The following is a 13,026-nucleotide window of genomic DNA, read 5'->3' on the forward strand; positions in this document are numbered from 1 at the left end:
CTTTTAGGAATCATCTTTTTCCTCGTTAATTTAGAGTCAGAGAGCTTCCATCCTTCTCCTTTGCAAGATGCGCCAAATCGGCCCCATTTCCAGACTTTGATTCCATACCAATATGATCTTGGTTAAAAATCACCAGCTGCAAATCCTCCGATATAGGAACATGTGGAACTTTTGGTTGCACCTTAGAATTATCTTTCCGCCCATCCATGGGAGACGTAACCACAGGCTGTGAAATCTGTCCAAAGCCAGTCACCAAAACCAATTCGCTATCAATTTTGTCTCCACTTGGTTCTGCACACATTGTCAAGTCTTTCTCATGCATTAAAGGCTCAGCTTCCTCTCTAACAACCTTAGTCTCTAAAGACACAACCCCTGCATCACCTCCATCCTTTAAAGTATGATCATTGGCCTCTAAGCTTTGAAGAACCAAGACAGGGGAAGACTCTATTGTCTTCCCTGACGGATCATTCTTTGTATTGACCTCATCCTTCTTCTCCTTAGGAACCCAAACTCTATTCGATTTCGTAGTCCTCAAGTTCTTGGATTCTTTTCCTTCCTTCAGCTTAGTCCTACACTTTTTCAGATTATTTCCTTGTACTTTATAGCAAGAACAAAATGCCGGCAAAGTTTCGTACTCCACCTCTTGAAAAATACTTGTACGGTGCCTCAACATCCCAATCCAAATGACAGAAATAGGATCTTGATCAATGTTCATAAGTACACAAACTCTCGCACCATCAGTTCTGGTCACACACCGTGTTGCATTATCCCTTTGCAAAAAGATACCAATTGGAGCCACAATATTACGTAAATATGATTCTTGATATAGATTCGGAGGGAGGCCAGGTAGCATAATCCACACTAGCACCTACGCCGGTTCCTCATCCTCTTTAAAATCTATCGTCCATTGAAAGGCTCGATGTTTAGCCCCCTCAATGTCACAACTCTCCTATGAAAGGGCCTTCAAGAAGTCTTCTATATTCGAGAACCTTACAAAAATATTTCGTGTCCTGCGCATCACAGAAACACTGGCTGCGTCGAAAGGCCCCTTCTGTTATGAATGAATCCTCTAATACAATCCAGAGAAGGCCTTTGCCGCAAGAACTTCAAAACCAAATAGAAGCGAAATGGGACAGCAGAACAATCCAGTTCTTCCATGATAAATTGTGCAAAAACTTTGCCTTCCACATGCTTTGGCTACTGAACTGGAATAGAAACCTCAAAGATTGCCTGAGGCGTATGTAGCAGTAACTCCACAAATGTCCTCTACCTGGCTGGGTTTTGTGGAGGGGGTTGGGAACCCCCTGCATCAGCCATGTACGTAACGTGTAAGCACTCCCTAGGCAACGAGCAAACGTTTCTCGGGCCTTAGATCTTGAAGCATTCTTAGAGCATTCTTTCCTAGTGGCATTTCAGCAGATGAGGTTGCATTTCACTTCAGCCATAAAAAGATTGATGAAAAGATCTTTAACATTAACTTTAACATTTTTTTATAGTCAATGAAAAGATCGAGAATTCTTATGATGAGGTATCGTTAAATTTGCTCAATTTGCTTTGTTGACAATACTCTGTTGCTACCAAAAATAAACAACATTATTACTATATTTGTTTAATTCATCTATCATATACCATGAAGAAAGATAGCAGTGAAATTACCTTATATGCGGAATCTTCAAACATCACAAAGCTTCTCTCATTTGTTTGGTGGCATGTCTTGGAATGGATTTTGACGCGCCTCTGTTGCACTACTGAACTTCTGATAGTGTGCATGACATCCACCTTTGTACCTTTGGAATGCATTGGACATCAGCTCATAAATCGTTAGTCGATCCTCTCGCCGACCAAAATTAAGTTGAAACTCATCTTTGAAAAAATTATAAACGATTAGTCCAAATACAAACTAATTATAAATTAATTGGGGTGAAATCGATCTAATCTGGTTCGGTTTGGTTTTGGACAAAATTTAGGACCGAGCCGGTATGTAACTATTTTACATTTTCGAAAACCGATTACGCACTATTACCCCCCTAAACCGGTACATTCGGTTTTATCAGTTTCGGTCCGGTTTTCCGGTTTTAAAATATATATACTAATTTATATATAGACTTAAAGTATATTATTAATAGTAATATAATATTAGACTATTAGTATTAGGCCATAAAATGTAAATTATAATTAATATACATTATACACTAATGAATATTAATATTAATAATTTACTAATGTATTATGTATTTACGAAAAATAATATATTGAGAATTTATTAGGCCATAAAAATTTGGTAATAATATTTGAATGATTTTCTTTCTTTTTTGGTAAATAATATTTTAGTGATCTTATTTACAACTTTGGTATATAAATTCAAATCTTTTAATATTTAGGATTTTTTTTTTCAATTGAAGTGATTTATCAATTTCAGTTTATTTTTTAAATTAATTTGTATATTATATATAAAAAATAATTTAAAATATATATTATATAGAATTGGTCCAATCCGGGCCTAAAATGCCTAGAACTGAAACGGGTCCGGTTCCGGCTAGTTTTACCATTACGGAAACTAGTTCCTGACCAGACCGGTCCAAAACCAGATCGGTTTGATCGATTCGGACCAGTCCGGTCCAGTTTCCCTTTTTTTTTTTCTTTACACCCCTATAAATTAACATGTTATACTTAATTATTTTCTAAGTAATTTATTATCATGCAATGAATTTTATGTGGTCTTTCACATCTTGGAAAACTTTAGCTCAAGAGGATGTAGCCATCATTGCATATGTGTTAGTAAGGGTACCAGCATAAGAAGCAACCCAAGCTGCCGAATCTCTAGAGCTACCGATATGATCATCAGGAATATCAACTTTAATTTTGTCCGCTTTACTTACTTTCTCTATGCAGACACTCCTAATAGCACCTCAATCTTGGCGATGACTTACAACAAATATATAATAATTAAAGCACATTATATCAAAAAAATTATTTTATTTTTAAAATACTATTATTTAAATAATCACACAAAATCAAGTTTCTATGTAACATACCTTGTTCTGGGTATGGTGATGTTGGCCCACCATTCATAACATGTGAACCAATTGGAGAGTCAATAATGGATGGAGATGGCACATGAGTTGCTTTGCATTTGGAAGGCATGTCTGTTTTAAATTGTAATAAATTATTATTCTAAAAAATGTTATTATATTTATAACAACGATACTTACAAAAAACAGCTATCATTCACTATCAGTTTTGATGGACTAGTTGTCCTAGTCCTCACTAAACACTTCAGTTGACTCATGTTCATCTGACAATCCACTCTCAATTACTTCTTGTTCAACATCTTCTCTACGTAATGGAACCATGTCATATTGGCTAAGATCAACAAATAGTTTGATGCTTGATTCATTTTCTTAATATGCTTCTTCATTTGTTAGACTATCAAATTTTTCATATTGTTTATCTGCCTCTAGAATGTAATCATATACATTTCTTAGTACAAACTTCTGCACTACTTACCATGAGTTTCTATACTCTGAATCATTTAAATAAAAAACTTGATTTGCTTGGAAAGCGAGAACGAAAAAATCATTCTCATACTATGTGCGAGATGTATTGGCACTCATAAAATATTCATCATTATGCACTCCCAACTTAGGATTTGAGACATCCCACCAATTACATTTAAAAAACCAGACCATATGTCCCCCCACACACTTTAACTCAATGATATCTTTGACAACTTCGAAGAAGTCAATGTTATCCTCCATATGGCTTCCTTCGACAACGACCTTACAATTTTGAGTTTTTCTATATCGTTCTCTGTCAGTCGGGTGAAATCAATATCCACACATCAATCATCCTGAGTATTGGATGGCTCACTTGGATTTCACCTGAGATTCATTCTAAATTATCACCATATTTCGATACAACCTACGTCAATAAATTTTATTCTATTTATATTAATGTTAGATAGGAAACAAAATTTAATGAAGGATCATGTTTTACCAAAAGGTCCTTAAGACCCTTGATCATTTGACGTGTAGCTCCCTTATAAAATTTAATAAAAGATCATATTTTACAAAAAGCCTCTTAATAGCCCGCACACATGAATTGACGTCTCTTCTTCATGTCATTTTTGTTCTAACAGTGAACTCATTTTCCTTTCTTTTTGTTTCAATTTTTTAAAATAAAAAAATTAAAATGACTTTATTCTTTAGAACATAAATGCTTTATAGCATTCACATGGTAAAATTCAATTTTAAGTAAATTTATCTAACTAATAAAATACTTAAAACAATCAAAATTAAGCATTTTATAATTTTATCGGATGGGCAGTGAATAGTGAGTAGGAAAGGAAATGTTGGATTGTCAACGGTATTCTGAATTTTCATTATCCGGTTAGCTAGCTACCGTTCTTTTAAAATGACACTAGTTTTTCTTTAAATAATTAAAAACCATTTGTATCTACGAAATTGCAAAGGGAGCGTTGTCAAGAAGGACAAATCCATGGGAAATATATAGAAGACGGGGTATCATTAGATGCATTAATCTTAGCTAAGCTAGTGTGGCTGCAACCATTGTATATTGTTCATGGGTTGTGACACTCTTAATCTAAAACATAAATAAACCAAATGACTGAGTATGGATCAACGACCGCCTTGTTGTTATAGGTAATATATCTGTACAAAATCAAAAAGCCCACTCAGTCTTGTACAAAATCTATACAAAATCAAGAGTGAAACATGATCAGTAAATGTGTTAACAGAAATTTCGATGCAGTTTCTCTTTTTAAATACCATCTTCCATAACTAGTAGAAGGAATGTCTTAAGAAGGATCGAATGCACAATTCGCCATAAAACTTTACCACCCAATCAAGAAGATTATTGATCAAATGCACGAAATCCCCTTTGAGTGCTTTATAATATGGTCTATATATATTTTATTATTCTCATGTGTTTTGACATGAAAAATATAAGATGAGACAGGATTGGGGTAATCAGTAGCAATAAAATGTGCCCCAAGTCAAAAAGTACTTCACTATTAAAACAACTTTTGTTATTTCACCTTCAATACATCTGTTCGGGAACTGGTCTATTAAATAAACATGATTCAAGAATCCAAATTGAATATGACATTCCATAACTAGCTCTCGGATAAACTTATGTCACTTGTTCAAAACTCTAGTTTTTAATGTTCTGGTTCATGTCTTCCATTAAACAAATGTCGAAACAAATATAGCAAAACACTAGTCTAATTGTTCGAAACCTAGTCTATTTGTTTAACATGATCCAAAAAATAAAAATTGGTGAAGTTATTTCGGTTATGCAGAATGCTAGTTTCATATATTCAGATTCACATTCTCCAACAACATATTTTTGAAACAAATATACTACAAAAATGAAAACTTACAGTAGCATGCTGCCTATTTTTCTCTTTTATAAGTAAAATGACCATATTGATTGGAAGACATCTGCTTTGTCGACTTCATGGAGTTTCCCTAAATGAACAATCCCAGTTAGTCTGTAACAAATGTTGAAGATAAAGACCCACACTGTGAATAACACTATCATATCCCAATTAGTATGTGACATGTTAAAAACAAAAAAATTTCCAAAACAATATCTCAATCTGAACATAATTTAAATCGTCCTACAAATTTTACAAAACTTCAATATATGATGAGAGAAGATTGCAGTGATTCGTAAGACCTAGAAATAAAATGTGCGCAAAGTCAAAAAGTACTTTACTACTAAAACAACATTTGTTATTTCAACATCTGTTGAGCAACTAGTCTATTAAATAAACATGATTCAAGAATCCAAATTGAATACAGCCTTCCATGACTAGCTCTCAGATACATTTATGTCACTTGTTCAAAATTCTAGTTCGGGTTCATGTCATCCATTAAGCAAATCTCGAAACAAATATAGTATACACAAAACACAAGTCTATTTGTTCGGAAACTAGTCTATTCGTTTAACATGATCGAAAATATCAAAATTGATAAAGTTATTTTGGTTATGCAGAATGCTAGTTTCATATATTCAGATTCACATTCTCCATTAAACATATTTCGGAAACAAATATACTACAAAAATGAAAACTTACAGTTGCATAGTTAATTGAATCAACAAAATGGCCAAATTGATTGGAAGACAGCTGCTTTGTCGACTTCATGAAGTTTCCCTAAATGAACGATCCCAGTTAGTCCATAACAAATGTTGAACATAATGACCCACACTGTGAATAACCCTATCATATCCCAATTAGTATGTCACATGTTCAAAATAAAAGCATTTCCAAAACAATATCTCAATCTGAACATAATGTAAATCGTCCTACAAATTTCACAAAACTTCAATGTATGATCAGACAGGATTGGAGTGATTTGTAAGACCTAGAAATAAAATGTGCTCTAAGTCAAAAAGTATTTTACTATTAAAACAACTTTTGTTATTTCACCTTCAATACATCTGTTGGGGAACTAGTCTATTAAATAAACATGATTCAAGAACCCAAATTGAATAGACCTTCCAAAACTAGCTCTCGGATACATTTATGTTACTTGTTCAAACTCTAGTTTTTAATGTTGTGGTTCATGTCTTCCATTAAACAAATCTCGAAACAAATATAGTATATACAAACCACTAGTCTATATGTTCGGAAACTAGTCTATTTGTTTAACATGATCCAAAAAATCAAAATTGATAAAGTTATTTTGGTTATGCAGAATGCTAGTTTCACATATTCAGATTCACATTCTCCATCAAACATATTTCGGAAACAAATATACTACAAAAATGAAAACTTGCAGCTCCGGGGTTATTTGAATGAAGCTTTTTCGAGTTCATGACGTTTTCCTAAATGAACAATCCCAGTTAGTCAGTAACAGATGTTAAAAATAATGACCCACACTGTGAATAACACAATCATATCCCAATTAGTATGTCACATGTTAAAAACAAAAACATTTCCAAAATAATATCTCAATCTGAACATAATGTAAATCGTCCTACAAATTTCACAAAACTTCAATATATGATGAGATAGGATTGGAGTGATTCGTAAGACCTAGAAATAAAATGTGCGCTAAGTCAAAAAGTACTTTACTATTAAAACAACATTTGTTATTTCACCTTCAACACATCTGTTGAGGAACTAGTCTATTAAATAAACATGATTCAAGAATCCAAATTGAATACAACCTTCCATATCTAGCTCTCAGATACATTTATGTCACTTGTTCAAAACTCTAGTTTTTAATGTTGTGGTTCATGTCTTCCATTAAACAAATCTCGAAACAAATATAGTATACACAAAACACAAGTCTATTTGTTCGGAAACTAGTCTATTCGTTTAACATGATCCAAAAAATCAAAATTGATAAAGTTATTTTGGTTATGCAGAATGCTAGTTTCATATATTCAGATTCACATTCTCCATTAAACATATTTCCGAAACAAATATACTACAAAAATGAAAGCTTACAGTTGCATAGTTAATTGAATCAATAAAATGGCCAAATTGATTGGAAGACAGCTGCTTTGTCGACTTCATGAAGTTTCCCTAAATGAACGATCCCAGTTAGTCCATAACAAATGTTGAACATAATGACCCACACTGTGAATAACCCTATCATATCCCAATTAGTATGTCACATGTTCAAAATAAAAGCATTTCCAAAACAATATCTCAATCTGAACATAATGTAAATCGTCCTACAAATTTCACAAAACTTCAATGTATGATCAGACAGGATTGGAGTGATTTGTAAGACCTAGAAATAAAATGTGCCCTAAGTCAAAAAGTACTTTACTATTAAAACAACTTTTGTTATTTCACCTTCAATACATCTGTTGGGGAACTAGTCTATTAAATAAACATGATTCAAGAACCCAAATTGAATAGACCTTCCATAACTAGCTCTCGGATACATTTATGTCACTTGTTCAAAACTCTAGTTTTTAATGTTGTGGTTCATGTCTTCCATTAAACAAATCTCGAAACAAATATAGTATATACAAACCACTAGTCTATATGTTTGGAAACTAGTCTATTTGTTTAACATGATCCAAAAAATCAAAATTGATAAAGTTATTTTGGTTATGCAGAATGCTAGTTTCATATATTCAGATTCACATTCTCCATCAAACATATTTCGGAAACAAATATACTACAAAAATGAAAACTTACAGCTCTGGGGTCATTTGAATCATGAAAATGACCATATTGATTGGAAGACATTTGCTTTTTCGAGTTCATGACGTTTTCCTAAATGAACAATCCCAGTTAGTCAGTAACAGATGTTAAAAATAATGACCCACACTGTTAATAACACAATCATATCCCAATTAGTATGTCACATGTTAAAAACAAAAACATTTCCAAAATAATATCTCAATCTGAACCTAATGTAAATCGTCCTACAAATTTCACAAAACTTCAATATATGATGAGATAGGATTGGAGTGATTTGTAAGACCTAGAAATAAAATGTGCGCTAAGTCAAAAAGTACTTTACTATTCAAACAACATTTGTTATTTCACCTTCAACACATCTGTTGAGCAACTAGTCTATTAAATAAACATGATTCAAGAATCCAAATTGAATACAACCTTCCATATCTAGCTCTCGGATACATTTATGTCACTTGTTCAAAACTCTAGTTTTTAATGTTGTGGTTCATGTCTTCCATTAAACAAATCTCGAAACAAATATAGTATACACAAAACACAAGTCTATTTGTTCGGAAACTAGTCTATTCGTTTAACATGATCCAAAAAATCAAAATTGATAAAGTTATTTTGGTTATGCAGAATGCTAGTTTCATATATTCAGATTCACATTCTCCATTAAACATATTTCCGAAACAAATATACTACAAAAATGAAAGCTTACAGTTGCATAGTTAATTGAATCAATAAAATGGCCAAATTGATTGGAAGACAGCTGCTTTGTCGACTTCATGAAGTTTCCCTAAATGAACGATCCCAGTTAGTCCATAACAAATGTTGAACATAATGACCCACACTGTGAATGACCCTATCATATCCCAATTAGTATGTCACATGTTCAAAATAAAAGCATTTCAGAAACAATATCTCAATCTGAACATAATTTAAATCATCCTACAAATTTTACAAAACTTCAATGTATGATCAGACAGGTTGGAGTGATTTGTAAGACCTAGAAATAAAATGTGCTCTAAGTCAAAGAGTACTTTACTATTAAAACAACTTTTGTTATTTCACCTTCAATACATCTGTTGGGGAACTAGTCTATTAAATAAACATGATTCAAGAACCCAAATTGAATAGACCTTCCATAACTAGCTCTCGGATACATTTATGTCACTTGTTCAAAACTCTAGTTTTTAATTTTGTGGTTCATGTCTTCCATTAAACAAATCTCGAAACAAATATAGTATATACAAAACACTAGTATATATGTTCGGAAACTAGTCTATTTGTTTAACATGATCCAAAAAATCAAAATTGATAAAGTTATTTTGGTTATGCAGAATGCTAGTTTCATATATTCAGATTCACATTCTCCATTAAACATATTTCGGAAACAAATATACTACAAAAATGAAAACTTACAGCTGCATAGCTAATTGAATCAAAAAAATGACCATATTGATTGGAAGACTGCTGCTTTTTCGACTTCATGAAGTTTCCCCTAAATGAATAATCCCAGTTAGTCCGTAACAAATGTTGAACATAATGACCCACACTATGAATAACCCTATCATATCCCAGTTAGTATGTCACATGTTCAAAACAAAAGCTTTTGCAAAACAATATCTGAATCTGAACATAATGTAAATCATCCTGCAAATTTTACAAATCATCATACCTGCTTCGTAACACCTAGAAATAAAATGTCCCCTAAGCCAAAATCTTTCCTATGAAAATAACGTATGTTGTTTGAACTTGAATATACATATGTTGGGAAACTATAGTCTATCAATTAAACATGATTCAAGAAAATGGAAATTGACCACGATCTACCAGAACTAGGTCTCGGTTATGCAACAGAAGAACCCTAGTTTTTATATAGATATCGGTTAACAAGCCCAACCAGTCTTGCAGAAATGCTCCACATCAAGAGTAGCAATTCCACCGTTTCATCAATTATATCACTGTTTTATGAATTCCAGATGCATTAATCAGATGAATTGCAGAGAAAATGGAAAATGACAAGATCCAGTATGTGAGAGACAAAATACCTGTAACACGGAGATGTATAACGGGTTCTCCCTCGTTGTCTTCGAAGAACTTTAGCAAATCAATGCAAGCTGAAGGAATTTGCTTGCAGTTTGCTTCTGGTTGATCCTTTTTATCGACCTGAATCAAAAGTCAAGTCCACAGTAGTAGGTTTGGTTTACCTTAGCACACGGAATGCGTATTGTCAAAGTAAGCACTTTTCCTTAATTGGTTGCAGCGAGAATTTCGCAGCAGATTATTACCAGATTGTACTTGTTGAATAAATACAAGACTTTCTTCTCGAAGGTCTACCGTATTATATATTATCGAATGATGGAGCACGCCATTCTTAAAGGGTAATTTGATCAGTTTTTTACTCCATCAAACTTGTAAACTTGTTTGTGTAAATTTTTTATTTAGAGAACCGGATATTAAAATACTTCGCAACTCTATATAAAATGAAGGTAATATTAAAATTTATTTTTAATAGAGTTAGATGATTGTATTAATTAATTAAAAATAAGTTATAAAATAGTGGTAAACCAGTTGTAAGTGTGATATCAATCATCGAGAAAAGCATGTATGCATATTAGTCAAACCGCGTTGTGAAACCGAAAATACGCTCCAGTTTTTGATAAAATATGAGATTTGTTTCCATATGATCATAATATTTAAAACTACACAACGTGTGGGGGCGAACAGATCTGGGCAAGATTCAGTGCAATAATCCTCTCTCTCTTGCGTGTAAAAAGAAAGAACACTTTGGTTTCTTTTAGGACTAGCAGGTTGCCTTTGATGATTTTGAGAATAGGGTCTGGCGGGTTGGTGAAGGAGAAGAGATCAAAGGTGTTAGGGGGACAGGTCATGTTCAATTTTGAGGTTTGAGGCAAATTAATTTTCAGATGGATTGGATTATTGTGTATTTTAGGGTGTCTTTGTTATAGGTTTTCTTGGGTGAGGAATTTGCACAGGAGTATGTGGTTCGAGTGTGTGTCGATGGGCGATATATTTCCAGGCAATTCTTCACAGCCTATATTGTTGGTTTTTTAGAGATGGTAGGTGAAAGAGTATAAGGAAATAAATTTATTACGGCACACAACAACACGTGCACATTTTGGTATAATATATACAGAACTGGCTGTAAGCTATGTAAGGAAAGAAAAGGACCAAAGCTGGCTGTAAGCTGTGAAAGGTGTGCAATTGCCCGCCCAACATAGTATTTGGCCCGTCCGGTCATAGCCCGCAACAATAGCTTGTGCAATATTACCCGATCCGATCCGGACCATTCGGGCCGGGTTTTTTTTTTTCCCCCTGATATATGTTATAAATTATAATATCATTTAACAGATTTTTTTTTTTTGTAGCATTTGTAGAATTACAATATTTTTTTTATAAGCATTTGTACAAATTATAATATAATCGCTCAGTCTATATTATTGTAAACTCCTAATGCATCATAACTGATTTTTTTTTTCTTTTTGCTACACAAAGGAGTGCAATAAACATCATAATTTAAAGGAGTACAACCCAAAAAAGTCATCAAACATGAATCTTTAACAACAAATATAGAATGTGTAAACCATAAGCCTTGAGTCACTGCTCATCAACATAAATAAAACTTGATTTCGAATCAAACTCTGAAAAAAAAATATATATTAAATGATATAAAAATAAATATTATGAAAAAGTTTAATAAATATATAAGTAAGAAATATGTTTATTACCTGATTCTGCCTCAAAACTTTCAACAATGTCCAAGAAGGCATGAAGATCAATATGTACCGGATCTTTTAACCAATTCTGAGTACAAACGAGTGCCTCAACTGTTCTTGAAGATAATGAACAACGAAATGGGTCAAGCATACAATCCCCTGCATTGAAGGCTAACTCAGAAGAAACAGTAGAAAAAAGAATGGTCATCACATCACATGCAACTCTCGCCAAAATATGATACTTTATTTCGTTGATCTTCCACCAATCCAAAATATCAAAATTTAAAACTCGTGCCTCACAACCATGTTCTAAGTATTGATCAATCTCTGATTTGTTCCTCAAATTACATTCAATAATTTCTTACTTATACTCAACCCAAAAACTTTGCTCAGAATCAGAATCAGAATCAATCATAGTAGGATCAACTGAGGAAGGAGGCTTAGAGTATGAAACTCCACTTGAACTCCCATACATAATAGTATACTCCATGTACATGTCAATCATCAATTGTTTCACTTTTGCAATCATTGCTTCAACTAAATTACCACCATATATTTTTTTGAACCAAAAATGTAAAAGACTAAATTTACATCTTAGATCAAGAACAACATCAATGAATATCATCAAGTTAGTCTTTTCAATTAATTCCCACTATTTGTCATACTTACTTTTCATGCTCCTAGCCATACCTCTCAATACTAGATTATTTCTTTGACTCATTTTTTATAAATGCGATTGGATGCCACAAAGCTCTTGAAAATATGCATTAGATGTGACATATAAAGAGCCAGAAAGTTTCACAGTAGCATCATAAAAAATCTTAAAAAATTTAATCATTATTTTAACTCTCACCCAATCACTAGAACTTGGGGGGTTCAAGCTCACACTATGACAATAGCGAGAAAAATAATCATCATCATTCTCCAATTGCAAAAATGGCTTTTGAAATGTTTCTGCAACTTCTAGCATAAGATAAGTGAAATTCCATCTGGTGGGAACATCAAGGCACACCAATTTTGAACAATTGATTTTCTCCTTCTCTATACACTTTTTGAATTCTTCTATTCTTGCAGGAGATGATCTAACATACTTAACCGCATTGCGCACCCTTG

The 13,026-nt window shown here is 32.9% G+C and overlaps 1 protein-coding gene across 10 annotated transcripts; it reads right to left on the reverse strand.

Annotated features, from left to right (window-relative positions):
• Window positions 1–4,976: 4,976 nt before the first annotated feature.
• LOC121267519 lies at window positions 4,977–10,375 on the reverse strand. Of its 10 annotated transcripts, none has more exons than XM_041171411.1 (8): window positions 10,225–10,375; window positions 9,596–9,673; window positions 8,897–8,969; window positions 8,523–8,527; window positions 7,481–7,558; window positions 6,101–6,178; window positions 5,370–5,489; window positions 4,977–5,166 (listed from the first exon to the last, which is right to left on the reverse strand). In XM_041171411.1, exons 2-7 carry the CDS (start codon window positions 9,662–9,664, stop codon window positions 5,415–5,417), a joined length of 378 nt encoding a protein of 125 aa, XP_041027345.1. In that variant the 5' UTR covers window positions 9,665–9,673; window positions 10,225–10,375; the 3' UTR covers window positions 4,977–5,166; window positions 5,370–5,414. The 10 variants fall into 10 exon arrangements, 8 of the variants coding, with proteins under 8 accessions (XP_041027345.1, XP_041027344.1, XP_041027341.1 ...); XM_041171410.1 differs by lacking the exon at window positions 8,523–8,527 and adding an exon at window positions 7,112–7,116 and having other exon boundaries at window positions 7,486–7,558; window positions 8,892–8,969; XM_041171407.1 differs by lacking the exon at window positions 8,523–8,527 and adding an exon at window positions 8,186–8,263 and having other exon boundaries at window positions 8,892–8,969.
• Window positions 10,376–13,026: the final 2,651 nt, after the last annotated feature.

Source organism: Juglans microcarpa x Juglans regia, chromosome 5S (genome assembly GCF_004785595.1).
Source record: "Juglans microcarpa x Juglans regia isolate MS1-56 chromosome 5S, Jm3101_v1.0, whole genome shotgun sequence".
NCBI lineage: Eukaryota > Viridiplantae > Streptophyta > Magnoliopsida > Fagales > Juglandaceae > Juglans > Juglans microcarpa x Juglans regia.